The sequence below is a fragment of the Chlorocebus sabaeus genome, chromosome 25 (genome assembly GCF_047675955.1).
Source record: "Chlorocebus sabaeus isolate Y175 chromosome 25, mChlSab1.0.hap1, whole genome shotgun sequence".
Lineage (NCBI taxonomy): Eukaryota > Metazoa > Chordata > Mammalia > Primates > Cercopithecidae > Chlorocebus > Chlorocebus sabaeus.
In genome coordinates, this window is record NC_132928.1 from 63821293 (window position 1) to 63848694 (window position 27402).

The following is a 27402-nucleotide window of genomic DNA, read 5'->3' on the forward strand; positions in this document are numbered from 1 at the left end:
TCCTTCCTTCCTTCCTTCCTTCCTTCCTTCCTTCCTTCCTTCCTTCCCTCCCTCCCTCCCTCCCTCCCTTCCCTATTTCCTTCTCTCTCTCACTCTCTTTTTCTTTCTTTCATTTTTTTGTTTTTTGTTTTTGGAGATGGAGTCTTGCTCTGTTGCCCGGGCTGGAGTGTAATGTTATAATCTCGGCTCACTGCAGCCTCTGCCCCCGGGTTCAAGCGATCCTCATGCTTCAACCCCCCAGTAGCTGGGACTAGAGGTGTGAACCACCACACTTAGCTTTTTTGTAGTTTTTTGTAGTTTTAGTAGAGACTAGGGTCTCACCATGTTGCCCAGGGTGGTCTGGAACGCAGGCAATCCACTCACCTCTGCCTCCCAAAGTGCTGGGATTACAGGTGTGAGCCGTCACGTCCGGCATTTTCTTTTACTCTGGAGGTTGTGTGCTAATGGTGAAACTAAGCCAAAGCAACAAATTGGAAACTGGATGACCTGAGGGAGAGGCCAGTGAAGGACCCTGGATCACACAGTATGGGTTCCCAAGGACTTCTTCCTTTGGGAGACCTGGAGACGGGGGAAAGGGATCCAGATGCTTTTCTTTTCCTCCACTGGTTGTCTGGGGAAGGAAATGTGGAAATGGAGGGGGCTTTAGGGGCACCCAAGTTTGGCTTTAAGCAACTTGTGAGGTAGGCAGTTTCCTCCTTGGATCTCCTACCCCTTTAGCAATGATTCCACTCCTTTTCTATTTCTTTCTACCCTCAAATCTGCCCTCCAATACATATCCATCTAAGGGGTGCTTCTCTTTTGGCATTCCTTCTGCTCCTTGTGGCATCTTTGTGCCTTTGAATTTCACCCTGAACTTGTAAACGGGCCAGCATCCTCTGTGGCTTCTGGGCTGCTTACTGGGTAGTGCTGACAAACAGCCTAAGAAATTTACATGTCCTTTAAATCTTCTCCCTAGGACCAGATTTCTGGGTTTCTGATAAATATTCACTAACATAAGAGTGAATTTTTTTTTTTTTTTTTGAGACGGCGTCTCGCTCTGTCACCTAGGCTGGAGTGCAGTGGCCGGATCTCAGCTCACTACAAGCTCCGCCTCCCGGGTTTTCGCCATTCTCCTGCCTCAGCCTCCCGAGTAGCTGGGACTACAGGTGCCCGCCACCACGCCCGGCTAGTTTTTTGTATTTTTTAGTAGAGACAGGGTTTCACCATGTTAGCCAGGATGGTCTCGATCTCCTGACCTCGTGATCCGCCCATCTCAGCCTCCCAAAGTGCCGGGATTACAGGCTTGAGCCACCGCACCCGGCCAAGAGTGAATTTTGATAGCAACCTTCATGGGGTCAACATCTCAACCTGGTGTAGTAAGAAGAAATTTACTTTGTACTTGCACAGAGCTGGACTCCAGCCTTAATTCCTCTATGGGGAAGCTCTACGACCTTTCTATTAGTTTCCTCATCTATACAATGGGGATGATAAAACCTATCTTGCATGATTGTCACTGAGATATCTGACAAAGTGCCACATACTACCTCCTAGCTCAATCTGTGTTAGTTTCCTTTTCTTTTGTAGGGTTATTATGAGCATCATGTGAGAAATTAAATGTGAAAGCGCTCTGTAACCTATAAAGCTCTTTCTACATGTTGGATTTTGCTAATGAAAAATAATACATTAATAATCTAATAATAAGGGTGGAAGGAGGCAGAGGATCAGAAAAAATAACTAATGGGTACTAGGCTTAATACCTGGGTGATGAAATAATCTATACAACAAACACCCATGACACAAATTTACCTACATAACAAATCCTCACATGTATCCCTGAACCTAAAAGTTAAAAACAATAATTTAATAATAAAAGCACAGATAGGTAAGAGGAACAGCTAGATATTTAACAGCTAGATATTTTGGAGGAGATCTGTTTTCTTTGGGGAAGGGTCTTACTCTGTTGTTCAGGCTGGAGCTGTGGTGCCATGATAGCTCACTGTGATCTTGAACTCCTGGCCTCAAGCAATCCACCTCAGTCTCTCGAATAGTCAGGACTACATGCTTCTGCCACCATGCAGCTAATTTTAAAAATATTTTCTAGAGACAGGGTCTCACTATGTTGCCCAGGCTGGTCTTGAACTCCTGGCCTAAAGCGATCCTCCTGCCTCAGTCTCCCAAAGTATTGAGATTATAGGTGTAAGTCCTATGCCTGGATAGAGGTTTGCCAGTCTTATAATCTAGGAATTAATTCAATAGACATCACAACCACATTTCCAAAGCAAACATCAGGAATTATGATGTGACAAGTCAAAATGCATTGGTTGGGGACAGAATCTTTTAAATAGAAATTGTCCCATAAAATTTGAGACGTATAGTTTCTGTACCCAAATGAACATTCATTGATCTTGGAAATCTATAGTACTGCTCATCACCAACTCCTGTTTCAATTCTGTTTGCAATGGACAATAATAAAATAATATGTGAGTGTGGCCTCAGGTATTCTGAATTTGGGCACTGCTGTTTCCATCTGAGGACCAAGACCTACACATCTCAGTAGCATTGAAAAAGTTAACAAACTGGTATAAAGTGCCAGAAAATTTGATCAGAATACTTTATGTATACTCTAAACCTGAAAACCACACTTCCTCATCTGTTACCTATCCCGGCATAATTCTCATAAATACACACTTACTCTCCCTGCTGATCGTGTCCGGCTAATCTCCCAAACCCAAATCCCTTCTACAAAACAACAGCTCCTTTCCTTCCTAGGCATGGTTAGTGCGGACAGAATTCTTACACAAGAGCCAGGACCACGTCCTGTAGACTTTCTGTCCAAACAACTTGATCTTACTGTTTTAGCCTAGCCCTCATGTCTGCGTGCAGTGCCTGCCACTGCTTTAATACTTTTAGAGGCCCTAAAAATCACAAACTATGCTCAACTCACTCTCTACAGTTCTCATAACTTCCAAAATCTATTTTCTTCCCCCCACCATGCTCTAGGCAACGCTTACGCTGATAAGGTGGCTAGAAAAGCAGCCAGTGTTCCAACTTCTATCCCTCACGGCAGTTTTCCTCCTTCACATCAGTCACTCTCACCTACTTCCCCGCTGAAACTTCCACCTATCAATCTCTTCCCACACAAGGCAAATGGTTCTTAGACCAAGGAAAATATCTCCTTCCAGCCTCACAGGCCCATTCTATTCTGTCGTCATTTCATAACCTCTTCCATCTAAGTTACAAGCCGCTAGCCTATCTCTTAGAACCTCTCATTTCCTTTCCATCCTAGAAATCTATTCTCAAGAAAATCACTTCTCAGTGTTCCATCTGCTATTCTACTACCCCTCAGGGATTATTCAGGCCCCCTCCCTTTCCTACACACCAAGCTGGGGGATTTGCCCCTGCCCAGGACTGGCAAATTGACTTTACTCACATGCCCCGAGTCAGAAAACTAAAATATCTCTTAGTCTAGGTAGACACTTTCACTGGATAGGTAGAGGCCTTTCCCAAAGGGCCTGAGAAGGCCACCGCGGTCATTTCTTCCCTTCTGTCAGACATAATTCCTCAGTTTGGCCTTCACACCTCTCTATACAGTCTGATAACGGACCAGCCTTTAATAGTCAAATCACCGAAGCAGTTTCTCAGGCTCCTAGTATTCAGTGAAACTTTATATCCTTTACCATCCTCAATCCTCAGGAAAGACAGAATGGACTAAAGGTCTTTTAAAAACACACCTCACCAAGCTCAGTCACCAACATAAAAAGGACTAGACAATACTTTTACCACTTTCCCTTCTCAGAATTCAGGCCTGTCCTCAGAATGCTACAGGTTCCAGCCCATTTGAGCTCCTAGGTGGACACTCCGTTTTATTAGGTCCCATCTCATTCCAGACACCAGACCAACTTGGACTGCACCCCAAAAAACTTGTCATCCCTACTGTCTTCCGTCTAGTCATACTCCTATTCACCGTTCTCAACTACTCATAAATGCCCTGCTCGTGTTTACACTGCTAGTTTACACTGTTTCTCCAAGCCATCACAGCTGATATCTCCTGGTGCTATCCCAAACCGCCACTCTAAATTCCCTCTCAAAGTAAATAATCTTTGCTGGCAAGGCTATTCTGAGCCTCCTTAGGCACTCTCTAATTCAATGTCCTAGGTCCTCCCAATTCTTAGTCCTTTAATACCTGTTTTCTGTCCTTCTCGTATTCAGACCTTGTGTCTTCTGTTTAGTTTTTCAATTCATACAAAACCATATCCAGGCCATCACCAATCATTCCATACGACAAGTGCTTCTTCTAACAACCCCACAATATTGTCTCTTACCACAAGCTCTCCCTTCAGCTTAATCTCTCCCACTCTAGGTTCCCACGCCACCCCTAATCCCGCTTGAAGCAGCCCTAACAAACATCACCCATTCTCTCTCCATACCAGCCCCTGAAAATTTTCGCCACCCCAACACTTCACTATTTTGTTTTATTTTTCTTATTAATATAAGAAGGCAGGAATGTCAGGCCTCTGAGCCCAAGCCAAGCCATCACATCCCCTGTGACTTGCACATATACGCCCGGATAGCCTGAAGTAACTGAAGAATCACAAAAGAAGTGAAAATGCCCTGTCCTGCCTTAACTGATGACATTCCACCACAAAAGAACTGAAAATGGCAGGTCCTTGCCTTAAGTGATGACATTACCTTGTGAAAGTCCTTTTCCTGGCTCATCCTGGCTCAAAAAGCTCCCCCACTGAGCATCTTGTGACTCCCACTCCTGCCCGCCAGAGAACAATCCCCCTTTGACTGTAATTTTCCTTTACCTACCCGAATCCTATAAAACGGACCCATCCTTATCTCCCTTGGCTGACTCTCTTTTGGGACTCAGCCCGCCTGCACCCAGGTGATTAAAAAGCTTTATTGCTCACACAAAGCCTGTTTAATGGTCTCTTCACACAGACTTCCATGACACTCCTGACCTCAGGTGACCCGCCCGCCTCGGCCTCCCTAAGTGCTGGGATTACAGGCGTGAGCCACCGCGCCTGGCTCAATTTGTATTATTTTTATTTTTATTTTTGTAGACACGGGTCTCTCTTATGTTGCCCTCAAACTCCTGGGCTCAAGCGACCCTCCAGCCTTGGTGAGAGCCACAGCGCCCACCCTCTCTAAGAATTTAAAAAGCAGTTTCAGATCACAATATCATCTATCTCGTTCACAGTCCCCTTGCTTTTTACTGTAACCCTTTAAAAAGCATTATACAGATAAAGAAACGGTGGTTTAACAGTGAAGTAACCACCAAAAACTCTTGGCCTGCCAATCCTCTGCCTTCTTCAGGCGATAGGATTAAGAATGGGATCCTAGGATGCTTACATGCAATGATGAACCCGAAAACGCTTGCAACGTGCTTCACAAATATTGATCACGAAGAAGGAAGTCCTCTTCCCGCCGGGAGACTGTGTGGGGTATGGCGAGGTGGTGGGTGGGAATCTGGTGTCTTGCTCCACCCTCCTGACGATGCAAGGGCCTAACCTGGACCGCGGAGGAATCGAGTTGACTGCCTCAAAAATCTCCTAGAACCGATCCCCGTGGCCCCGCCCCTCCCGCGGCCTCTCAGTCTCTGCCCCGAGCCGGAGCCGCGCCCGCCCCTCATGTTTCTCCGAGCAGGCCTGGCCACGCTCTCTCCGCTTGTTCGCAGTCTTCAGCCCTCTCCTGTCGCCGCCATGAGCACTGGCACGTTCGTCGTGTCGCAGCCGCTCAATTACCGCGGCGGGGCCCGCGTGGAGCCGGCTGACGCCTCCGGCACCGAGAAAGCTTTCGAGCCGGCAACCGGTAACTGCACCGAGCCCGGGAGGCTGGGGCGCCGCGGGGCCGGGTGCGCGGATTTCCCGGCCAGCCCCCGTTTCCTGTGTTCTGCAGGGTTGACTTGAGCACAGACAGTGACAGTGGAGAGTCTAAGGTTGTGTGTGTAGGCAGCTAGCGATTCTGGGGCAACGCGAGTGCCTCTGGGCAGGGATGGGAAGGGAGGAAAAGGAAAAGCTGATGGTAGGATCGTGAGGAGTTTTACCGGGGCCAGAACAGAGTTCGCAAAGTCCTGGTGTGGGAAGTCGTACGTCTGTTAACTTCCTTTTTTTTTTTTTTTGAGACAGTTTCACTCTGTTGCCCAGGCCGAAGTGCAGAGGCACGATCTCAGCTCACTGCGCCCTCGACCTTCTGGACTCAAGTGCTTCTCCCGCCTCTGCCTCCCTGGTAGCTGGGATTACAGGCTCCCAACCACGTCCGACTAATTTTTGTATTTTTAGTAGAGACGGGATTTCAGCATGTTACTAAGGCTGGTCTCCAACTCCTGAGCGTAGGTGAACCTCCCGCCTCGGCCTCCCAAAGTGCTGGGATTGCAGGCATGAGCCACCGCGCCCAGCCAGCTGTTCGCCTTTTAAAACTAAGACTGATGTATTATTATCTTCAAATGTGTGCATAGGAGAGGAATTCTAAAAGAACGGGGGCGGGGTTGTGGGGAAGATAATTATTTGTGCTGGGAATGAAGGAGCGCTCACAGATCGTTTCTAATGACTACGAATGAGGACTTTGTCACCACATTCTAATATTAAAATATTTCTGCACATTAATCAGAATTGGGAAAGGAAAAAACCCCACCTTTATTCAGTACTTTCTTCCCCAGCTTTATGGAAGTATAATTAACAAATAAAAATAGTATATACTTAAGTGTAAAACATGATGTAATGTATGTATACCTTACAAAATGATTACCACAGTCAATCTAATTACCCATTGCTTCTACATAGTTACAGCTTTTTTTGGATAGTGAAATATTTAAGATCTATTCTTTTAGCAAATTTCAAGTATACGATGCAGTATTGGTAACCATAGTCACCATGGTCTGCATGAACGCTCCACGATTTATTCATCTTGCTGAAATAAAACTTTTTAATCCAGTGGATAATGTGTGCTAAGCACTGTGCTAGGCACTGGATTTACTCTGGGAACTCTGAAGGTCACAGAGATAAGGAAGAAGAGGCTTTTTGTTTTGGTTTTGTGTTGTGTTTATTTTGCTGGGTTTTAGAATATATGTGGGGAGAAAAATGTAAATATTTTGTGTAAAATGTAGCCAGAGCAATAAAACTGATTTGCAGGGGACTGGAGAATTTAGTATTTGACCATCCACACTAAACCACAGAGCAGTGACTTGGCAGAACCAGAAGGTGTTACCGCATCTCTTCTTTATGTAGGAGGAAACAGCTTCTCTACCCCGACCTCATCTTGATACAGAAGAAAGAAAAATTGCTCTTTGTTGTTTTAATTGCCTACAGTGTGTGTGACCCTCAGCCACTGCCTTTGCCAGCTGGCTGTTCAAGTTTGTAACAGAAATCGCAGATTTGTGAAATCTCCGTGGAAAGAGTCCCAGGAGTTCTTGTGAAGAGGATTTGCTGAGTTGACAAGCTTAAAGAATGCTTGTTGGTAGAGGCAGTACAGTCCTTGGGACATGGGTCTAGAAAAACTGATTGTTTCATAATTTGCATCAAAATAGGGAGAGGGAATAAAGGTGGAGTAAGTAAAGGAAATACTGGATTTTTTGAGAAAAAATATGTTCTTTAGGAATGCCTTATCCTGATATTACTGCTTATTAACTATATTTATCAAGTATCGGTAGTATGATATAACCTACATAGAATATAGACGGGGGATTTACAGTCAGAGTTTATAACCCAGTAGACCGATTACTTTTGACTTTCATTTTACGAGACCTCTGAGGTTCTGAAATAATGTTTAGGAGTGTTGCAAAACTTAATGAAAGTTAATGTTAGTAAACTCAACTATAAAATAGTAGAGAGCAGGGGTTCTTAACCCTAAATCCATGATGAGTTTAGGGCAGGGGACATGACATTCCTGTAATTCTGTTATATGTTTAAGTACATTTTTCTGGAGAGAAGTCTGCAACTTTTATCAGACTCCTAAAACATGTCAGTGACCGCAGAATATAATTAAGAACTGCTAGGCTGGGTGTGGTGGCTTTCACCTGTAATCCCAGCACTTTGGGAGGCAGAGGTAGGTGAATCACTTGAGGTCAGGAGTACAAGACCAGCCTGACCAACATGATGAAACCCTGTCTCTACTAAAAATACAGAAATTAGCTGAATGTGGTGGTACGTGCCTGTAATCCCATGTAATCCCAGCTACTGGGAAGGCTGAGGCAGGAGAATTGCTGGAACCTGGGAGGGGAAAGTTGCAGTGAGCCAAGATCGCGCCATTGCACTCCAGCCTGGGCGACAAGAGCGAGTCTCTGTCTTAACAAACAAACAAACAAAAAACAAAAAACCCCTTGCTAGTATAGAGATGGTCACTAAATCAAACCATACTTCAGAAGGGACGGTAGCTCACGCCTGTAGTTCCGGCACTTTGGGAGGCCGAGGCGGGCGGATCATGAAGTCAGGAAATCGAGACCATCCTGGTCAACATGGTGAAACCCGATCTCTACTAAAACATACAAAAAATTAGCCGGCGTAGTGGCGTGCACTGGTAGTCCCAGCTATTCAGGAGGCTGAGGCAGGGGCATCGCTTGAATTAAGGAGGCGGAGATTGCAGTGAACCGAGACTGCGCCACTGCACTCCAGCCTGGGCGACAGAGCAAGACTTCATCTCAAACAAACAAAAAACAAGAAGGGAATAAAGAGAATATTGATAGATAATTTTTTTTTTTTTTTTTTTTTTTTGAGATGGAGTCTCACTCTGTTTCCCAGGCTGGAGTGCAGTGGCCGGATCTCGGCTCACTGCAAGCTCCGCCTCCCGGGTTTACGCCATTCTCCTGCCTCAGCCTCCCGAGTAGCTGGGACTACAGGCGCCCACTACCTAGCCCGGCTGGTTTTTTGTATTTTTTAGTAGAGACGGGGTGTCACCGTGTTAGCCAGGATGGTCTCGATCTCCTGACCTCGTGATCCGCCCGTCTCGGCCTCCCAAAGTGCTGGGATTACAGGCTTGAGCCACCGCGCCCGGCCTATAGATAATATTTTATTTAAATATGTGGCAACAATTCGAGATAAAACTGATGTTTCCCCTCTTTATAGGCCGAGTGATAGCGACTTTCACATGTTCAGGAGAAAAGGAAGTAAATTTGGCTGTTCAAAATGCAAAAGCTGCTTTTAAAATATGGCGGCAAAAATCTGGCATGGAGCGTTGCCGAATCCTTTTGGAGGCTGCCAGGATAATAAGGGTATGTTTCAATTTATTCCCTTCCAGAAAACTCAGCCATTGCTCTGAGGGTTCTTTGTGCTGTTTGCAGTTCGACTTTGATGCAACATTAGGCCATAACGTGTTTTTTTTGTTTTGTTTTTTGTTTTTTGTTTTTTTTTTTGAGACGGAGTCTCGCTCTGTCGCTCAGGCTGGAGTGCAGTGGCGCAATCTCAGCTTACTGCAAGCTCCGCCTCCCAGGTTCACGCCATTCTACTGCCTCAGCCTCCCGAGTAACTGGGACTACAGGCGCCCGCCACCCCGCACAGCTAATTTTTTGTATTTTTTTAGTAGAGACGGTGTTTCACCATGTTAGCCAGGATGGTCTCGATCTCCTGACCTCGTGATCTGCCCGTCTCGGCCTCCCAAAGTGCTGGGATTACAGGCTTGAGCCACCGCGCCCGGCCCATAACGTTTTTATAAAATGGAAAAACATTTCCACATGCTCACCTTAGTATATAAAACAAGTTTTTGTTCAATGCTTCCCATCTGGATCTTGGCTCTTGGACATCTCCTTTGGCAGGTTTTCATGTTTGTAAAGCTTTGTGTTGAATTGTAATGCACTCTTTATAGCTCATCTTCCTTTTCTTTTTTCTTTTTTCTTATTATTTTTTGAGACGGAGTCTTGCTCTGTCGCCCAGGCCGGAGTGCAGTGGAGTGATCTCAGCTCACTGCAACCTGCTGTGAGATGGTATCTCATTGTGGTTTTGATTTGCATTTCTCTGATGGCCAGTGATGATGAGCATTTTTTCATGTGTCTGTTGGCTGCATAAATGTCTTCTTTTGAGAAGTGTCTGTTCATATCCTTCACCCACTTTTCGATGGGGTTGTTTGATTTTTTCTTGTAAATTTGTTTAAGTTCTTTGTAGAATCTGGATATTAACCCTTTGTCAGATGGGTAGATTGCAAAAATTTTCTCCCATTCTGTAGTTTGCCTGTTGACTCTGATGGTAGTTTATTTTGCTGTGCAGAAGCTCTTTAGTTTAATTAGATCTCATTTGTCTCTTTTGGCTTTTGTTGCCATTGCTTTTGGTGTTTTCGTCATGAAGTCCTTGCCCATGCCTGTGTCCTGAATGGTATTGCCTAGGTTTTCTTCTAGGGTTTTTATGGTTTTAGGTCTAACATTTAAGTCTCTAATCCATCTTGAATTAATTTTTGTATAAGGTGTAAGGAAGGGATCCAGTTTCAGCTTTGTATGTATGGCTAGCCAGTTTTCCCAGCACCATTTATTAAATAGGGAATCCTTTCCCCATTTCTTGTTTTTGTCAGGTTTGTCAAAGATCAGATGGTTGTAGATGTGTGGTATTATTTCTGAGGCCTCTGTTCTGTGCCATTGGTCTGTATCTCTGTTTTGGTACCAGTACCATGCTGTTTTGGTTAGTGTAGCTTTTTAGTATAGTTTGAAGTCAGGTAGTGTGATGCCTCCAGCTTTGTTCCTTTTGCTTAGGATTGTCTTGGCAATGCAGGCTCTTTTATGGTTCCATATGAACTTTAAAGTAGTTTTTTCCAATTCTGTGAAGAAAGTCATTGGTAGCTTGATGGAGATGGCATTGAATCTATAAATTACCTTGGGCAGTATGGCCATTTTCACGATATTGATTCTTCCTATCCATGAACATGGAATGTTCTTCCATTTATTTGTGTCCTCTTTTATTTCGTTGAGCAGTGGTGTGTAGTTCTCCTTGAAGAGGTCCTTCACATCCCTTGTAAGTTGGATTCCTAGGTATTTTATTCTCTTTGTAGCAATTGTGAATGGGAGTTCACTCATGATTTGGCTCTCTGTCTGTTATTGGCGTATAGGAATGCTTGTGATTTTTGCACATTTATTTTGTATACTGAGACTCTGGTGAAGTTGCTTATCAGCGTAAGGAGATTTTGGGCTGAGACAATGGGGTTTTCTAAATATGCGATCATGTCATCTGCAAACAGGGACAATTTGACTTCCTCTTAATTGAATACCCATTATTTTTTTCTCCTGCCTGATTGCCCTGGCCACAACTTCCAACACTATGTTGAATAGGAGTGGTGAGAGAGGGCATCCCTGTCTTGTGCCAGTTTTCAAAGGGAATGCTTCCAGTTTTTGCCCATTCAGTATGATATTGGCTGTGGGTTTGTCATAAATAGCTCTTACTATTTTGAGATACATTCCATCAATACCTAGTTTATTGAGAGTTTTTATCATGAAGCACTGTTGAATTTTGTTGAAGGCCTTTTCTGCGTCTATTGAGATAATCATGTGGTTTTTGTCTTTGGTTCTGTTTATATGATGGATTACGTTTATTGATTTGTGTATGTTGAACCAGTCTTGCATCCCAGAGATGAAGCCAACTTGATCGTAGTGGATAAGCTTTCTGATGTGCTGCTGGATTCGGTTTGCCAGTATTTTATTGAGGATTTTTGCATTGATGTTCATCAGAGATATTGGTCTAAAAATGTCTTTTTTTTTGTTATGTCTCTGCCAGGCTTTGGTATCAGGATGATGCTGGCCTCATAAAATGAGTTAGGGAGGATTCCGTCTTTTTCTAATGATTGGAATAGTTTCAGAAGGAATAGTACCAGCTCATCTCTGTACCTCTGGTAGAATTTGGCTGTGAATCTATCTGGTCCTGGACTTTTTTGGTTGGTAGGCTATTAATTATTGCTTCAATTTTAGAGTCTGTTATTGGTCTATTCAGGGATTCAACTTCTAACTGGTTTAGTCTTGGGAGGGTGTATGTGTCCAGGAATGTATCCATTTCTTCTAGATTTTCTAGTTTATTTGCATAGAGGTGTTTATAGTATTCTCGGATGGTAGTTTGTATTTCTGTGAGATTGGTGGTGATATCCCCTTTATCATTTTTTATTGCGTCTATTTGATTATTCTCTCTTTTCTTCTTTATTAGTCTTGCTGGTAGTCTATCAATTTTGTTGATCTTTTCAAAAAACCAGCTCCTGGATTCATTGATTTTTTTGAAGGGTTTTTTGTGTCTCTATCTCCTTCAGTTTTGCTCTGATCTTAGTTATTTCTCACCTTCTGCTAGCTTTTGAATGTGTTTGTTCTTGCTTCTCTAGTTCTTTTAATTGTGATGTTAGGGTGTCGATTGTAGATCTTTCCTGCTTTCTCTTGTGGGCATTTAGTGCTGTAAGTTTCCCTTTACACACTGCTTTAAATGTGTCCCAGAGTTTCTGGTATGTTGTGACTTTGTTTTCGTTGGTTTCAAAAAAACATCTTTATTTCTGCCTTCATTTCGTTATTTATCCAGTAGTCATTCAGGAGCAGGTTGTTCAGTTTCCATGTTGTTGTGTGGTTTTGAGTGAGTTTCTTAATCCTGAGTTCTAATTTGATTGCACTGTGGTCTGACAGACAGTTCATTACAATTTCTGTTCTTTTATATTTGTTGAGGAATGCTTTACTTCCAACTATGTGGTCAATTTTGGAATAAGTGCAATGTAGTGCTGAGAAGAATGTATATTCTGTTGATTCGGGGTGGAGAGTTCTATAGATGTCTATTAGGTCCGCTTGGTGCAGAGCTGAGTTCAAGTCCTGAATATCCTTGTTAACATTCTGTCTCGTTGATCTAATGTTGACAGTGTGGTGTTAAAGTCTCCCATTATTATTGTGTGGGAGTCTAGGTCTCTTTGTAGGTTTCTAAGGACTTGCTTTATGAATCTGGGTGCTCCTGTATTGGGTGCATATACATTTAGGATAGTTAGCTCTTCTTGTTGCATTGATCCCTTTACCATTATGTAATGGCCTCCTTTGTCTGTTTTGATCTTTGTTGTTTTAAAGTCTGTTTTATCAGAGACTAGGATTGCAACCCCTGATTTTTTTGTTGTTGTTGTTTTCCATTTGCTTGGTAGTTCTTCCTCCATCCCTTTATTTTGAGGCTATGTGTGTCTCTGCACGTGAGATGGGTCTCCTGAATATAGCACACTGATAGGTCTTGACTCTATCCAGTTTGCCAGTCTGTGTCTTTTAATTGGGGCATTTAGCCCATTTACATTTAAGATTAATATTGTTATGTGTGAATGTGATCCTGTCATTATGATGTTAGCTGGTTATTTTGCTTGTTAGTTGATGCAGTTTCTTCCTAGCATCGATGGTCTTTACCATTTGGCATGTTTTTGCAGTGACTGGTATCAGTTGTTCCTTTCCATGTTTAGTGCTTACTTCAGGAGCTCTTGTAAGGTAGGCCTGGTGGTGACAAAATCTCTCAGCATTTGCTTGTCTGTAAACAGTTTTATTTATCCTTCAGTTAAGAAGCTTATTTTGACTGGATATGAAGTTGTGGGTGAAAATTCTTTTTTTTTAAGAATGTTGAATATTGGCCACCACTCTCTTCTGGCTTGTAGAGTTTCTGCTGAGAGATCCACTGTTAGTCTGATGGGTTTCCCTTTGTGGGTAACCCAACCTTTCTCTCTGGCTGCCCTTAACATTTTTTCCTTCATTTCAACCTTGGTGAATCTCACAATTACGTGTCTTGGGGTTGCTCTTCTTAAGGAGTATCTTTGTGGTGTTCTCTGTATTTCCTGAATTTGAATGTTGGCCTGCCGTGCTAGGTTCGGGAAGTTCTCCTGGATAATATCCTGAAGAGTGTTTTCTGACTTGGTTCCGTTCTCCCCATAACTTTCAGGTACACCAATCAAACGCGGATTTGGTCTTTTCACGTAGTCCTGTATTTCTTGGAGGCTTTGTTCGTTTCTTTTTAGTCTTTTTTCTCTAAACTTCTCTTCTTGCTTCATTTCATTCATTTACTCTTCAGTCACTGATATCCTTTCTTCCAGTTGGTTGAATCAGCTACTAAAGCTTGTGCATGCATCACATAGTTCTCATGCCATGGTTTTGAGCTCCATCAGGTCATTTAAGGTCTTCTCTACACTGTTGATTCTAGTGAGCCATTTGTCTAATCTTTTTTCAAGGTTTTTAGCTTCTTTGCAATGGGTTCGAACATCCTCCTTTAGCTAAGAGAAATTTATTACTAATCTTCTGAAGCCTACTTCTGTCACTTGTCAAAGTCATTCTCCGTCCAGCTTTGTTCTGTTGCTGGCGAGGAGCTGCAATCCTTTGGAGAAGAGGCACTTGGATTTTTAGAATTTTCAGCTTTTCTGTTCTTGTTTCTCCCCATCTTTGTGGTTTTACCTACCTTTGGTTTTTGATGATGGTGACCTACAGATCGGGTTTTGGTGTGGATGTCCTTTTTGTTGATGTTGATGCTATTCCTTTCTGTTTGTTTGTTTTCCTTCTAATAGTTGGGACCCTCAGCTGCAGGTCTGTTTGGAGTTTGCTGGAGGTCCACTCCAGACCCTGTTTGACGGGGTATCACCAGTGGAGGCTGCAGAACAGCAAATATTGCAGAACAGCAAATGTTGCTTCCTGATCCTTCCTCTGGAAGCTTTGTCCCAGAAGGGCACCCACCTATTCAAGGTGTCATTCGGCCCCTACAGGGAGGTGTCTCCCAGTTTGGCTACTTGGGGGCCAGGAACCCACTTGAGGAGGCAGTCTGTCCATTCTCAGATCTCAGACTCCGTGCTGGGAGAACCACTGCTCTCTTCGAAGCTGTCAGACAGGGACTTTTAAGTCTGCAGAAGTTTATGCTGCCTTTTGTTCAGGTATGCCCTGCCCCCAGAGGTGCAATCTGCAGAGGCAGGCATGCCTCCTTGAGCTGCGGTGGGCTCTACCCAGTTCCAGTTTCCTAGATGCTTTGTTTACCTAGTCAAGCCTCAGCAATGGCAGACGCCCCTCCCCCAGCTTCGCCGCCACCTCACAGTTCCATCTTGGACTGCTGTGCTAGCAATGAGCAAGGCTCCTTGGGCGTGGGACCCACCAAACCAGGTGTCGGATATAATCTCCTGGTGTGCTGTTTGCTAAGACTGTTGGAAAAGCACAGTATTAGGGCAGGAGTGTCCTGATTTTCCAGGTACCATCTGTCATGGCTTCCCTTGGCTAGGAAAGGGAATTCCTGGACCCCTTGTGCTTCCTGGATAAGGCGATGCCCTGCCCTGCTTTGGCTACCCTCCATGGGCTGCACCCCCTGTCCAACCAGTCCCAATGAGATGAACCTGATACCTCAGTTGGAAATGCAGAAATCACCCGTCTTCTGCATCGATCCGGCTGGGAGCTGCAGTTCGGAGCTGTTTGTATTCGGCCATCTTGGTTCTGGACCCCGATAGTTAAACTTTTTATAGTCTTAAAGATCAGAAGTACCAGATACTCATTATGGAAAGAAAATTCAGAAGAAAATGCATCAAAATAAGAATCATGGATATCTGAGTGGTAGGTCTGTGGTGAGTTTTCATGATAAGTTTGTTAAGTCAGAAACTGTGAAGGGTCTGAGAGTTCCCCTACTTTCAAGAGTGTGTGTATATGTGTATATATTACATACATATACATATAAAACACATATAATATATGTATACATAATTATACACATATAAGCTACGTTATATACATAATTATATATAATTTATATAATATGTATAATCTATTATATTTGTAAATTATACAATTATGTATAATATATGTATATTATATACATATATATATTCTGGCAAGAGACATGAGGCTTCTTGGATCACAGAAAAGGATAGTTTATTACAGCAAAATGCAGCAGCCATAGCAATACCTTAGCACTAGTTTCTTTTTTCTTCTTTCTTTCTCTCTTTTTTTTTTTTTTTTGATGGAGTCTTACTCTGTCACCCAGGCTGGAGTGCAATGGCACAATCTTGGCTTACTGCAACTTCTGCCTCCTGGGTTCAAGCAATTCTCTTGCCTCAGACTCCTGAATAGCTGGGATTATAGGCACATGCCACCACACCCGGCTATTTTTTGTATTTTTAGTAGAGACGGGGTTTCCCCGTGTTGGCCAGGCACATCTCGAACTCCTGACCCTGGGTGATCCTCCCACCTTGGCCTTCCAAAGTGCTGAGATTACAGGCATGAGCCACCACGCCCAACCTAGTTTTGTTTTCAAAGCCAGTCACCATGGTGGGAGAGGGGATGGGATGAGAACCAGGTGAGATCCCTGTGCATGCAGGAAGTTGCACCAAAGGAGAAGAACTAAACTTCTGAGATTCATTTAAATAGAGGCTACTGGCGCATCTGCCCGTCCTCTTCTTTGGGGAGAGAGTGAGAGAGATTGAGATTACTTATTAAGCAAATCTCTAGGGTTGAGAGGGAGGGTATCGCTAAGTTTATTATCCTGGAGTATAAGCAGATGTTTCCAGGAACAGGAAATAAAGAGGTTTACAATTCCAAAATTCTCCAGATTTCTCTGTCTTTAGGGAGATACTGTCTCTGCCTTTCAAGGCCTTTGCTAGTCAATCAACTTGTCAGTGTCCTTTGCTCGGAAAGCCCTGACCATGAAGAAATACCGAAATATTCATATAGAATTTTCTTCCAGTGAAGTATTTTCCCGTTATTAAAAATTTATTTTTAATTCAATAAACCAAAGATAACTCAAAGCAGATAATTTATTATTTTCATTTGTCCATTTTTTTTTTTTCCTGTGAATGAGCAGTATTGTAGGACTGTTATGAATTGGCTCCTGGCCGGGCGCGGTGGCTCACGCCTGTAATCCCAGCACTTTGGGAGGCCGAGGCGGGCGGATCACAAGGTCAGGAGATCGAGACCATGGTGAAACCCCATCTCTACTAAAAAATAGAAAAAAATTAGCCGGGCGCAGTGGCGGGCGCCTGTAGTCCCAGCTACTCGGGAGGCTGAGGCAGGAGAATGGCGTGAACCCGGGAGGCGGAGCTTGCAGTGAGCCGAGATTGTGCCACTGCACTCCAGCCTGGGCGACAGAGCGAGACTCCGTCTCAAAAAAAAAAAAAAAAAAAAAAAAAAAAAAAAAAAAAAAAAAAGAATTGGCTCCTTTATTGTTAAGAAATGACTTTTATTGATCCTGGGTAATATCTAATAATATTTTTTGATCTGAAATCTGTTGTCTGATACTAATTTTCATTTCTTTTTACTTTACCCTCCCCTTTGCATTTCCTTTGATACCTGTGTGGTGTTTTATTAATCAAAAACATACCTTTCTTTAAAGCTCTTGTCTGATGATCATGCTCTGGACCTGCCTTCACCCCAATTTGTTCCATAACTGAATAGATCTCACTCTGTGACCACACCTACAATCATATTAGCCCTCAGTTTTCTTTTAAGTGATTTTTGTAGTTAATCAAGATCTGCAGTTCTTTGCTCTTTTCTTTTTTGACAGGGTCTCGCTCTGTCACCCAGGCTGGAGTGCAGTGGCACAATCATGGCTCACTGCAGCCTCAACTTCCTGGGCTCAGGGGATCTTCTTGCCTCGGCCTCCTGTAGGTGCGCACCACCATACCTGGCAAATTTTCGTTTCTATTTTTTGTAGAGATAAGTTTAAGCCATGTTTCCCAGGCTGGAATTTTAAAAAAATTATTGCTGTAAACAATTATTTTTAAAAATATTTTAAGAATAAGGTAAAATATTTTACATTTGTCCACATAGTTACCATTTCTGATGCTCATCAGTCCTTTGTGTAGACCCAGATATCTGTCTGCTATCATTTTTTCTTCTGCTAGAAGGAATTTCTTCAGCATTTCTTTTCTGTTTTGTTTTGTTTTTTGAGACAAGGTCTCACTCTGTCTCATCAGCTGAAGCACAGTGGTGGAATCATAGCTCACTGTAGCCTTCACCATCTGGGCTCAAACGATCCTCCCATCTCAGCGTCCTGAGGAGCTGGGACTACGGACACATGTCGCCACACTTGGCTAATTTTTATATTTTTTGTAGAGAGTGGGTTTATTCATGTTGCCCAGGATGGTCTTGATCTCCTGGGCACAAGTCATCTTCCTGCCTCAGCTTCTCAAAATGCTGGGACTAAAGGTGTGCGCCACTGTGCCCAGCCTAGAATTTCTTTCTTTCTCTCTCTCTTTTTTTTTCTTTTGAGACGGAGTCTCTCTCTGTCACCCAGGCTGGAGTGCAGTGGCATGATCTCGGCTTGTTGCAACCTCCGCTCCCAGGTTCAAGTGATTCTCCTGCCTCAGCCTCCCGAGTAGCTGGGATTACAGATGCGTGCCACCATGCCTGGCTAATTTTTGTATTTTTAGTAGAGATGGGGTTTCACCATATTGCCCAGGCTGGTCTCGAACTGCTGACCACCAGTGATCCGCCCACCTCGGCTTCCCAAAGTGCTGGGATTACAGGTGTGAGCCACTGCGCTCCGCCAGCCTAGCATTTCTTATAGTGCAGGTCTGTTGGTGCTCTTTCAGATTCTGTATGTCTAAAAAAGTATTTTGTTTTTGCATTAATTTTTGAATGAATTGTAGGTATATAGTTTTTTTCTTTCAGTACTTTAAAGATGTTGCTCCACTGTCTTCTAATTTGTATTGTTTCAGAAGAGAAATTTACATCGTTTTTATTTTTGTATCTTTGTAATGTACTCCACCTACCCCTGGCTGTTTTAAAATTCTCCTTATCACTGGTTTTAAGCAATTTGATTATGATGTCTTTTGGTGCAATTTTTTTCTTATGTATTTTCCCTGAGGTTTATTGATCTTCTTGGATCTGTAAATTTGTTTCATTTGGAAAAAAAAATTGGCTATCATTTCTTTAGATTTTTTTTTTTTCCTGCCCCCTCTTCCATCTCTTCTCCTTCAGGGCCTCCAATTACAAATATATTGGGCTGCCTGAAGCTATCTCACGTCACTGATGCTCAGTTCATTTTCCAGTTTTTGGGTGTGTTTATGGATTTTTTTCTCCTGAGCCTTCCCTCCCACCCCCTGTGTGTGCATGTTTTGTTTTCAGGTAATTTCTATTGTTGTGACTCAAGTTCATTGGTCTTGTATAGTGTTTTATCTGCTGTTCATCTCATCCAGTGTATTTTTCATCTCTAGATTGATTTAAGTCTTTTATATATGTGTTCTATGGCTCTCCTTAACATGCTTATGTTTTTCTGTGCCTTCTTGAACATACGGTGTATAGCTATCGTAACTTAATGTTCTTGTCTACTAGTTCTGTTGTGTTATTTCTGAATGTGTTTTTATTGGTTAGTTTCACTTCCTGGTTAAATGTTGCGGTTTTCTGCTTTTTGCACGCCTGGTAGTTTTTGATTACTAGACATATGATTTCTAGTGAATCACTAATGCATATTATATTGCTGGGTGCTGGATAGTCTTATACTTTAAAAAATATTCTTGAGCTTTGTTCTGGGGCGCAGTGAAGTTACTTGGAATCAGTTTGATCCTTGGAAGGCTTGCTTTTAGATTAGCAAATTTTGCCGTGTTATTCAATACCCTTCTGACTGCTTAATCCTGTAATCTGGGTGTTAAGGAGGTTTTCTCACTGTGGCTGCTCAGAACATGAACTATACCTGGCCCTGTGGGGCTTTTTTTTTTTTTAACCTTTTCTTCTTGGGTAGTCCCTTTCCCAGTCTTGGGTAGTTTTCTCACACTGGTACTCAAAGGGGAATCTGCAGATTTCTGGAGTTCTCTATCTGTGCAGCTCTTTTCCCTTCCATACTCAGCCTTGAAGAACTGTAGTCACTCAATGTTCCCTAAACTCCCAACCTGTCTTCTCAACTCCTGTGTCTGCTGGGCGCCACTTAGCTTCCTCCTCCCTGCTCTGTGGCCTGAAAACTTTCTCTAGGCAGAAGGCTGCAGTAATTGTAGGGCTCATCTCATTGGTTCCCTCCTCCAGGGACCACTGCCTGCAGTTGCCTAATGTCTGATGTCTGAAAATGGTTCATGTATTTTATGTGATGTTTTCAGTTGTTTAAGGTGGGAGAGTGAATCTGGTCCCTGTTACTCCATTTTGGCTGGAAGCTCATTGATTCCTAGTGGAAATGAACATTTTTTCCCGTATCTTCTCATTTTTACTTTGGATCCTTTGGTACTTTTACCAGATTGTAAAGATCTTGTCTGTGAGACCCAGTCATTTTTCAGTTGGAGACCTCTTGTGAAGTAGCTATCATTTGGATTAAAAGGAGAAGGAGAATGTTACTTAAAATGATGACAAAACTATCTAAATAGAGAAGAGAGTGTGTATGTAGGTTATCTGCTTGCCTCCAGTCCAGGCCCAGGTTGGTTTGTCTTATACAGCGCCACCAGAGTATTCCTCCTACAGACGCACATTTGATCATGGTACATCCCTGGGTAAAACTGGACATGGTCCCCCTCCTTAACATGGCCCTCAGGCCCTGTTTCTTCAGCCTTGTCTTTTCTCTTCACACACTGTAAGACCCAGCTCTCCTGCACTACTGGTCCTTCTTCCTTTACCAGGTGTATACTCTCACACCTCATGCTTTTGCAGTGTCGTGATGCTGAGTTTGGTGCCGTTCCTTTGTTCTTCTTGCGTCTTGTGCTTACATGTTTAGCATTTAGCGGGCTGTACTGTAATTTATCTCTCCCTTCCTCCAGTTTTTTCCTTCTGAGCAAGGTGATTTTTGTACATAATTGTATTATCAAAAACATCTTGGGATGTATATAGCTATTTTACCTATTTGAGAAATGAGAAAATGCTCAGAAAGGTTAAATAGCTTGTCTTAGGTCATGTAACTAGTAAGTATAAGAGCTAGTCTGTTGGGCTTCAAAGCTAGACATTAAGGCCTGCTGAGGGGTTCGAAGTGAAAGAGAGAAGTGAGGGACCTACCCTTGGCTTCTATCCCAGTGGACACCTGGTCAAGTTCATATTGTAAAGCAGGGTGATATAGAAGAGGAACAGGGTTGGGAATAACACATGTATTTCCTAAGAAATACTTGTAGCAGTATGTTGTTATGGTGAACAATTTTATCTTATGGTTGTTCTTGCAATAGTAGCTGGCAGAAATTTTTGTCAGAGACATCTTTGATGATCCTTACATATTATATCAGAAGATCTCCTACTGCTCTTTAGTAGATAACTTTTTTTTTGTAAGGATGGAGAATAATAGAATAACACAGAAAAAATTTCCCAAGGCCATCTAGTAAACTGAATTTTCTCTGAGAGTTGAAACCCCAAAAGAGTCACCCAAACTGCTTTCCTATCCATTATTTTAAAAGAGAAAAAAATCTCAAGAGTAAGTTTCTATTCTCTTAGTAAATGTTCCAGGACTTAGCAGCGATAGAATCACAGATTACTTCCTTTTTGTTCACTCTTACACTGAAGTGTAAGCAGAACTGTGTTTCACTATTGCCAGTGTAATATCTCTTCCCTGTATTTGAAATGTTTTGTACTCATTCATCACTTTATTCAACCAATTAATGCACTAGCCTCTCTAGGGCCTAGTTTCCTCTTGAATTCAAGAAACAAAATTTAAGCTACTTATGGTTGATTATACGTTTGGAAAGCTTTCGTGTTAATTATACTCAAGAAACTTAAGAGTGGGGAATAATTTATGCTTGGTGTAAGAACTGATGTGTGTTGTCCTCCTAGGGTAACCTCTTTCTAGTGTCAGCGTACTGGGAAACAACTTAATTGTCAAAAGATTGTTTTGTCGAGTATAGAATCAGGAAGGGAGAAGGTAAATTGTTGGTTTAAAAGAGAGTTTAATTTAGACCAGGTTTGATTGTAAACACATTATCCTTTCTGAAGGAACATGTCTATTCAATAATTCCAACATTTATTTAAAATGTACTAACTTGCCCTTTTAGAAGTAAGCTCTTAAAGGGATAGACAGGACTGATACTCTTTTCCCTAGTAATGAATGTAGAATGAATGAGTCAAAACACTTTATATCTCTGATCTTTATAGAAATACAGCATGTCCAAATCTCACTATCCAACTGTCCTTTCTTGTATTTCATATTGGTTTTCATATTCCTACTTTCATCTTTTCTGAGCTTTGTACTGTGGTTAGATGGTTGAATTAGTTTCTGTTGCACTCCATTTTGCTTCTGGCCAGCCTTACTGCTTATCAGTTTTTTAAAGAGAATATTCCTTGTTGTCAGTTGCTTGATTCATCTTTTATGTATGTTCTGATATTCACCCTATTATTTATTTTAAATTGGACCCATAATAGCAAATGCCTATTTCTTACATATTCAATTCTTTTATCATCTTTAGACCAAAGAAAGGCATTATTTAGCGTTCTTTTTTAGGTCTAATTTCCTAAACGTTTAAGCTCATCCCTGGACCATCTGTTGAATATCTTTATCCTTAGTAAGTTGTGGAGCCCAGAACTAGAAACAGTATTTGAAAATACTGTTGATTGAATGCTAAGCATTAGAAAGTATTAGAAGAGAATATGCCGCAATTCTTTGGGTGAATTAAAGTGATGCATATTACAACCTCTTAAATGCAATTGTGTGTTAGAATATTTTGTATAATTTCCCTAAGAACTGTTTTCTCTTACCATATATGAGCAAACATATGTAGATATTTATGTACATATACGTATTACGTTCATTTTCCAAAATGAATTATTCCTCCACTTATGAGCCATCCATTTTCTCTCCATTTTCTACCCCTCACCTCTTCAATAAATATACACTTCAAATCAGAATGGGCCTGCCCTGCAACTTTCAGAGCCTCAGAGGGCATGGGTTCGTTCCTGCCCAGTCTTGCCCTTGTTTTACTGACTGATCTTGAAATAAAGTTGTGGTCTTAAATCTTTGTCAATTAATTCACAAGGGAAGAACAGGGCTGCTGCTGTTCAGCTATAAGCTTTTCTCTCTCTTCTAAATGTAACACTGTCATTTCTTTTCATTTAAAGTGAAAACTATTTTTAGTTTTAAAAATTGAGCAATGTATTCTATTTAAGCACTAATTACATCAAGACGTATTGGAATATGTCTTAAATCTAGTCTCCTGCTTTACCCAAAGGAACGAGAGGATGAAATTGCCGCTGTGGAATGCATCAACAATGGCAAGTCCATCTTTGAGGCCCGCTTGGACATTGACACTTCCTGGCAGTGCCTGGAGTATTATGCGGGCTTGGCTGCATCCATGGCTGGTAAGTCCTCACCTGGTGTCTGTGACCAGCTGATAGTGAGGCAGAAGAGCAGGGCCTAGTGGTGAAGGGCAAAGATTTTGGAATTAAGACAGAACTGGGTGAAAGTCTTGGGTTTGTCACTTTCTACCTGGGTGGCCTGGAAATTACTTTATGTTTCCTAATCTAAACTGGAGATAATAATTCCTACCTTCTTGGGTTAAGGATTAAATGAGGTAGTGCATGTAAAGCACCTAGCATGATACCTGAGCTTTAGACCAAATTGCTGAAAAACCAGTTTTCACAAGAATCAGTTTGTCATATTTACCAGTTTTATCTATTTAGCAAACTTTTTTTTGACAGTGTATAAAGTTTTCGATATTGGATGGTTGGTAGGGCCTAGGAAGGTTGCAGGGAGCTCACATGCTTCCCCTGCTGTTGAGTGTTCTTCTCATTTCCATTTTGTTTCATCTAAACTATCTAATAAAGGCTCAGTAAATTCTTAGAGCGTTGTTAAATCAAATTGGATGAACATGTGTTTGCAGGATAGGCAGGATTCTCTATGTGGAGAGAATATGTGGAGCCAGTGGAATAATGACTAGAACAAATAGAAGAATGGAGACAGGTTGAGCCTGGTGTATTGGGAGCAGTGGGGAGGCCGTGTTGACTAGAATACAAGTCAGACTGGTACAGATGTTGGTGAAATCTTAGGAAACACAGACCTGCATCCTGCTTTACTCCTGTTTTCCCCGTAGGTGAACACATCCAGCTCCCAGGCGGATCCTTTGGTTATACCAGAAGAGAACCACTTGGGGTATGTGTGGGAATAGGAGCATGGAACTACCCCTTTCAGATCGCCTCTTGGAAGTCGGCTCCAGCGTTAGCCTGTGGTAAGAACGAATTATCCCTCCATTTGAGAGCCATTTGTTCATTCTCTCATTCATTCTCTCCCCGTTCTCTCCCCTTCACCTCTCTATAAACACATACTTTAAATCGGAAGGGGCCTGCTCTGGGATGTTCAAAGCCTCCGAGGACATGGCTGGCTCATGCCCTGTCTTGCCCCTCAAGGAGCTTATAGTTTAGGTTGTACACGATCATGTCTGGATATTCCCAGGTTTTATTTATTTAATTTTGTATATGAAAAGGAAGAAATTTAACTTTTTCTTATTAAATTGAATTAGATTTGTGCTACTTATACATTCTCTTCCTTTCTGGACAAGAATTTTAATGTAGGAGTTAGCACTTAGGAGTTTGACTTCATTTACGAAGCAGAAGATAAACTCCTTTCTTCATTTGGGTCTTAAGAGAAATGATAAGCAAGGCTTTGATAAGCTCCTTATCAAAGAGGAGCTCTGGTTGATTAACATAAAATAGTTTTCTTACAGTATTTAAGAAGAAGAATCTTTGAGGAAAGAAGACTAGTTATATCTTAGAAAAAAACTATAATGTTAAAAAGCATTACTATTAGGACGTTATACTGAAATGCAGCTTTTGTCCTGTTGCCATTGCATGTTCTTATTTTAGCCTGTTTCTCTTTGAGAGACAGCCATGAAAGAGGAAAAATAGGCCCAGCATTAAGTCATTAGCTTTGGGGACTTTCATCAAGTGAACCTTTCTGGTCTTCAATGTCAAATTTTATAGAGTGGAGCTAATGATACCTACTTCATACCGCTGTTGAAAGTGAGATAATATATTAAATGTTATAATAATTAAATGAGAATATATATGAGATAATATATAAATATAATGAGATAATAAAAATGAGATAATATATAAATAATAATTAAATGAGATAATATATATGAAAAGGCCTAGATACGCAAATATGAGACTGGGCAACTGTAGGGTTTGAGATCTGTTTAATGAGAGAAACCAAGATGAAAAGGGCCAGATTTGTTTACTTATTGATATGGTTTGGCTGTGTCCCCATCCAAATCTCAACTTGAATTGTATCTCCCAGAATTCCCATGTGTTGTTGGAGGGACCCAGAGAGTGGTAATTGAATCACGGGGGCTGGTCTTTCCCATGCTATTCTCGTGATAGTGAATAAGTCTCACGAGATCTGATGGGTTTATCAGGGGTTTCCGCTTTTGCTGCTGCTTCATTTTTCTCCTGCCACCCATGTAAGAAGTGACTTTCACCTCCCACCATGATTCTGAGGCCTCCCCAGCCATGTGGAACTGTAAGTCCAATTCAGCCTCTTTCTGTTTCCCGTTTCAGGTATGTCTTTATCAACAGCATGAAAACAAACTAATATGGTTATTAATAACATTTTTGGTCTAGGATTTGGTTGGGGAAGAGAAAACAATTGGAATCGTTCTTGAGTTATCCTCTAGTCCTGTTTTCAGGGGATCACTGGTCTTAGAAAGTCTTTTTATGTTTGTGTCTTGGGTTTATGCAGGTAATGCCATGGTCTTTAAACCTTCTCCCTTTACACCTGTTTCTGCATTGCTACTGGCTGAAATCTACACTGAGGCTGGTGTGCCTCCTGGGCTCTTCAATGTGGTGCAGGGAGGGGCTGCCACAGGCCAGTTCCTGTGTCAGCATCACGATGTGGCCAAAGTCTCCTTCACTGGAAGTGTGCCCACTGGCATGAAGGTGAGGATGAAACCAGTATTGGTCAACACACATGACATTTGGATATGGCAAAGTTGGTTCTACCCAGAGTACATTTTGGAGGCTTCTCTTTTGATTTTACCTAGCCTGAATTGGGAATGGGAAGGAGATTTTATTAGGCAGAGGTGTGAAGTTTCCTATAAAAGTGTGAAGGGGGAAAGGGAGTACACATGGGTGATTTGTGTTAGGCCAGGTTGGGGTGGAAATTAACAGCTCCAGCCTAAGGAGAGGATGTGTCTGAGTGGACAGGGGCCTGGGCTGTCACTTGTATTGTTTGGTGACTTAATTTCTTGTATAGAAGGAAGGATTTTTACTCAGGCTATTTCAGATTCATTATTTTGACATGAAGTTGTGTTCTGAACTCTGTCAGCCTTAAACACAGTAACAATAACACAGAATAATTTCTGGCTATGACAGTCCTGTGAATTGACAGTATTTTTTATTTTTATTTTTTTGAGACAGGGTCTCACCCTATTGCCCAGGGTGGATTATAGTGGTGTAGTCACAGCTCACTGCAGCCTTGAACTCCTGGGCTCAGGCAGTCCTCCTGCTTCAGCCTCCTAAGAAGCTGAAACTACAGTCATGTGCCACTGCGCCTGGCTAAGTTTCTTATTTTTCTGTAGAGATAGGGTCTTGCTATGTTGCTCAGGCTGGGACAGTATTTTTTAAATGAGCTCCCTCTTCCAATGTCAGTGCAACTCTGTGGATTCTCTTCAGTTTTCTGGAATAGAATATTTTAATAGACAAAAGGCAAAGGATACTAACAAGAATAAGGCTACAGGTCACACACAGTTTAAGCTGATTTTGTAGGTTCAGGGTCTGGTTGACCTAGCATGCAATATAATTTGTGTTAAAGTTCTGAATACCTTGTTCTTGTTCTGTAAGATCATGGAGATGTCAGCTAAAGGAATCAAACCTGTTACCTTGGAACTTGGAGGCAAATCTCCACTCATCATCTTCTCAGACTGTGATATGAACAATGCTGTGAAGGGGGCGCTGATGGCCAACTTCCTCACACAAGGCCAGGTATGTACCTGTCCCTGGAAGAAGTGTAAAAGGAATCTCCACCCCCTCATCCAACAGCATGTTTTAAAGCTTTTTGTTTTGCAATACTTTCAGACTTACAGAAAAGTTGCACATAGTACAAGGAATTCCCATGTACCTTTGAACCAGATTTCTCAAATATTAATATTTTAACACATTTACTTTATCTTCTTCTTTATCTGCCTGTACATACATAGGCATGTTAAGTTTTTCTGAACCTTGAGAGTAAATTGTAGACATAAGGCCCCAACCTCTAAATATAAAGTTCCTAAAAACAAGTGCCTTCTTTTACATAAGCACGGTACCCTTAGTAAAATTTAAAAATTAACATTGGTATACTACTGCGTTACTGAATCTATAGCCCTTACTCAATCTACAGCCCTTATTCAAATTTTGCCACTTGTTTGACTAATGTCCTCATAGCAAAATAAAAAAAATGTTTTTTAAATTTTTTTCTGGTCCACGATCCAGTCAAGGATGATACATTGCCTTTAGTTGTCTTTAATCTCCTTTAGTTGAGAACAGTCCTTCAGTTATTCTTGTCTTTCAGGACATTGACATTTTGGGAGAACAGGCCATTCATTTTGTAGAATGTTCCTTAGTTTGGGTCTGTCTGATGTTCCTGTTAGATTCATATTGTGAATTTTTGGCAAAAATACCACAAACATGATGTCATATCC

The 27402-nt window shown here is 41.9% G+C and overlaps 2 protein-coding genes across 7 annotated transcripts in view; one reads left to right on the forward strand and one right to left on the reverse strand.

Annotated features, from left to right (window-relative positions):
- LOC103230677 (large ribosomal subunit protein uL11-like) overlaps positions 1 to 5495 on the reverse strand; it is a 30481-nt gene extending 24986 nt beyond the window's left edge. For all 6 annotated transcript variants that reach the window (XR_005236182.2, XR_005236180.2, XR_012091300.1 and 3 more), the window contains exon 1: positions 5335 to 5495. The gene's annotated coding sequence lies outside the window, so the exon portion shown is untranslated. The remainder of the gene's footprint in view (positions 1 to 5334) is intronic.
- Positions 5496 to 5603: 108 nt separating this feature from the next.
- Positions 5604 to 27402, forward strand: part of ALDH9A1 (aldehyde dehydrogenase 9 family member A1) — a 39126-nt gene continuing 17327 nt past the window's right edge. Inside the window, exons 1-6 of the mRNA XM_007989693.3 lie at positions 5604 to 5793; positions 9042 to 9187; positions 22957 to 23086; positions 23818 to 23952; positions 25464 to 25660; positions 26564 to 26704. Coding sequence (XP_007987884.3) covers positions 5613 to 5793; positions 9042 to 9187; positions 22957 to 23086; positions 23818 to 23952; positions 25464 to 25660; positions 26564 to 26704 — 930 coding nt within the window. The 5' untranslated portion in view covers positions 5604 to 5612. The remainder of the gene's footprint in view (positions 5794 to 9041; positions 9188 to 22956; positions 23087 to 23817; positions 23953 to 25463; positions 25661 to 26563; positions 26705 to 27402) is intronic.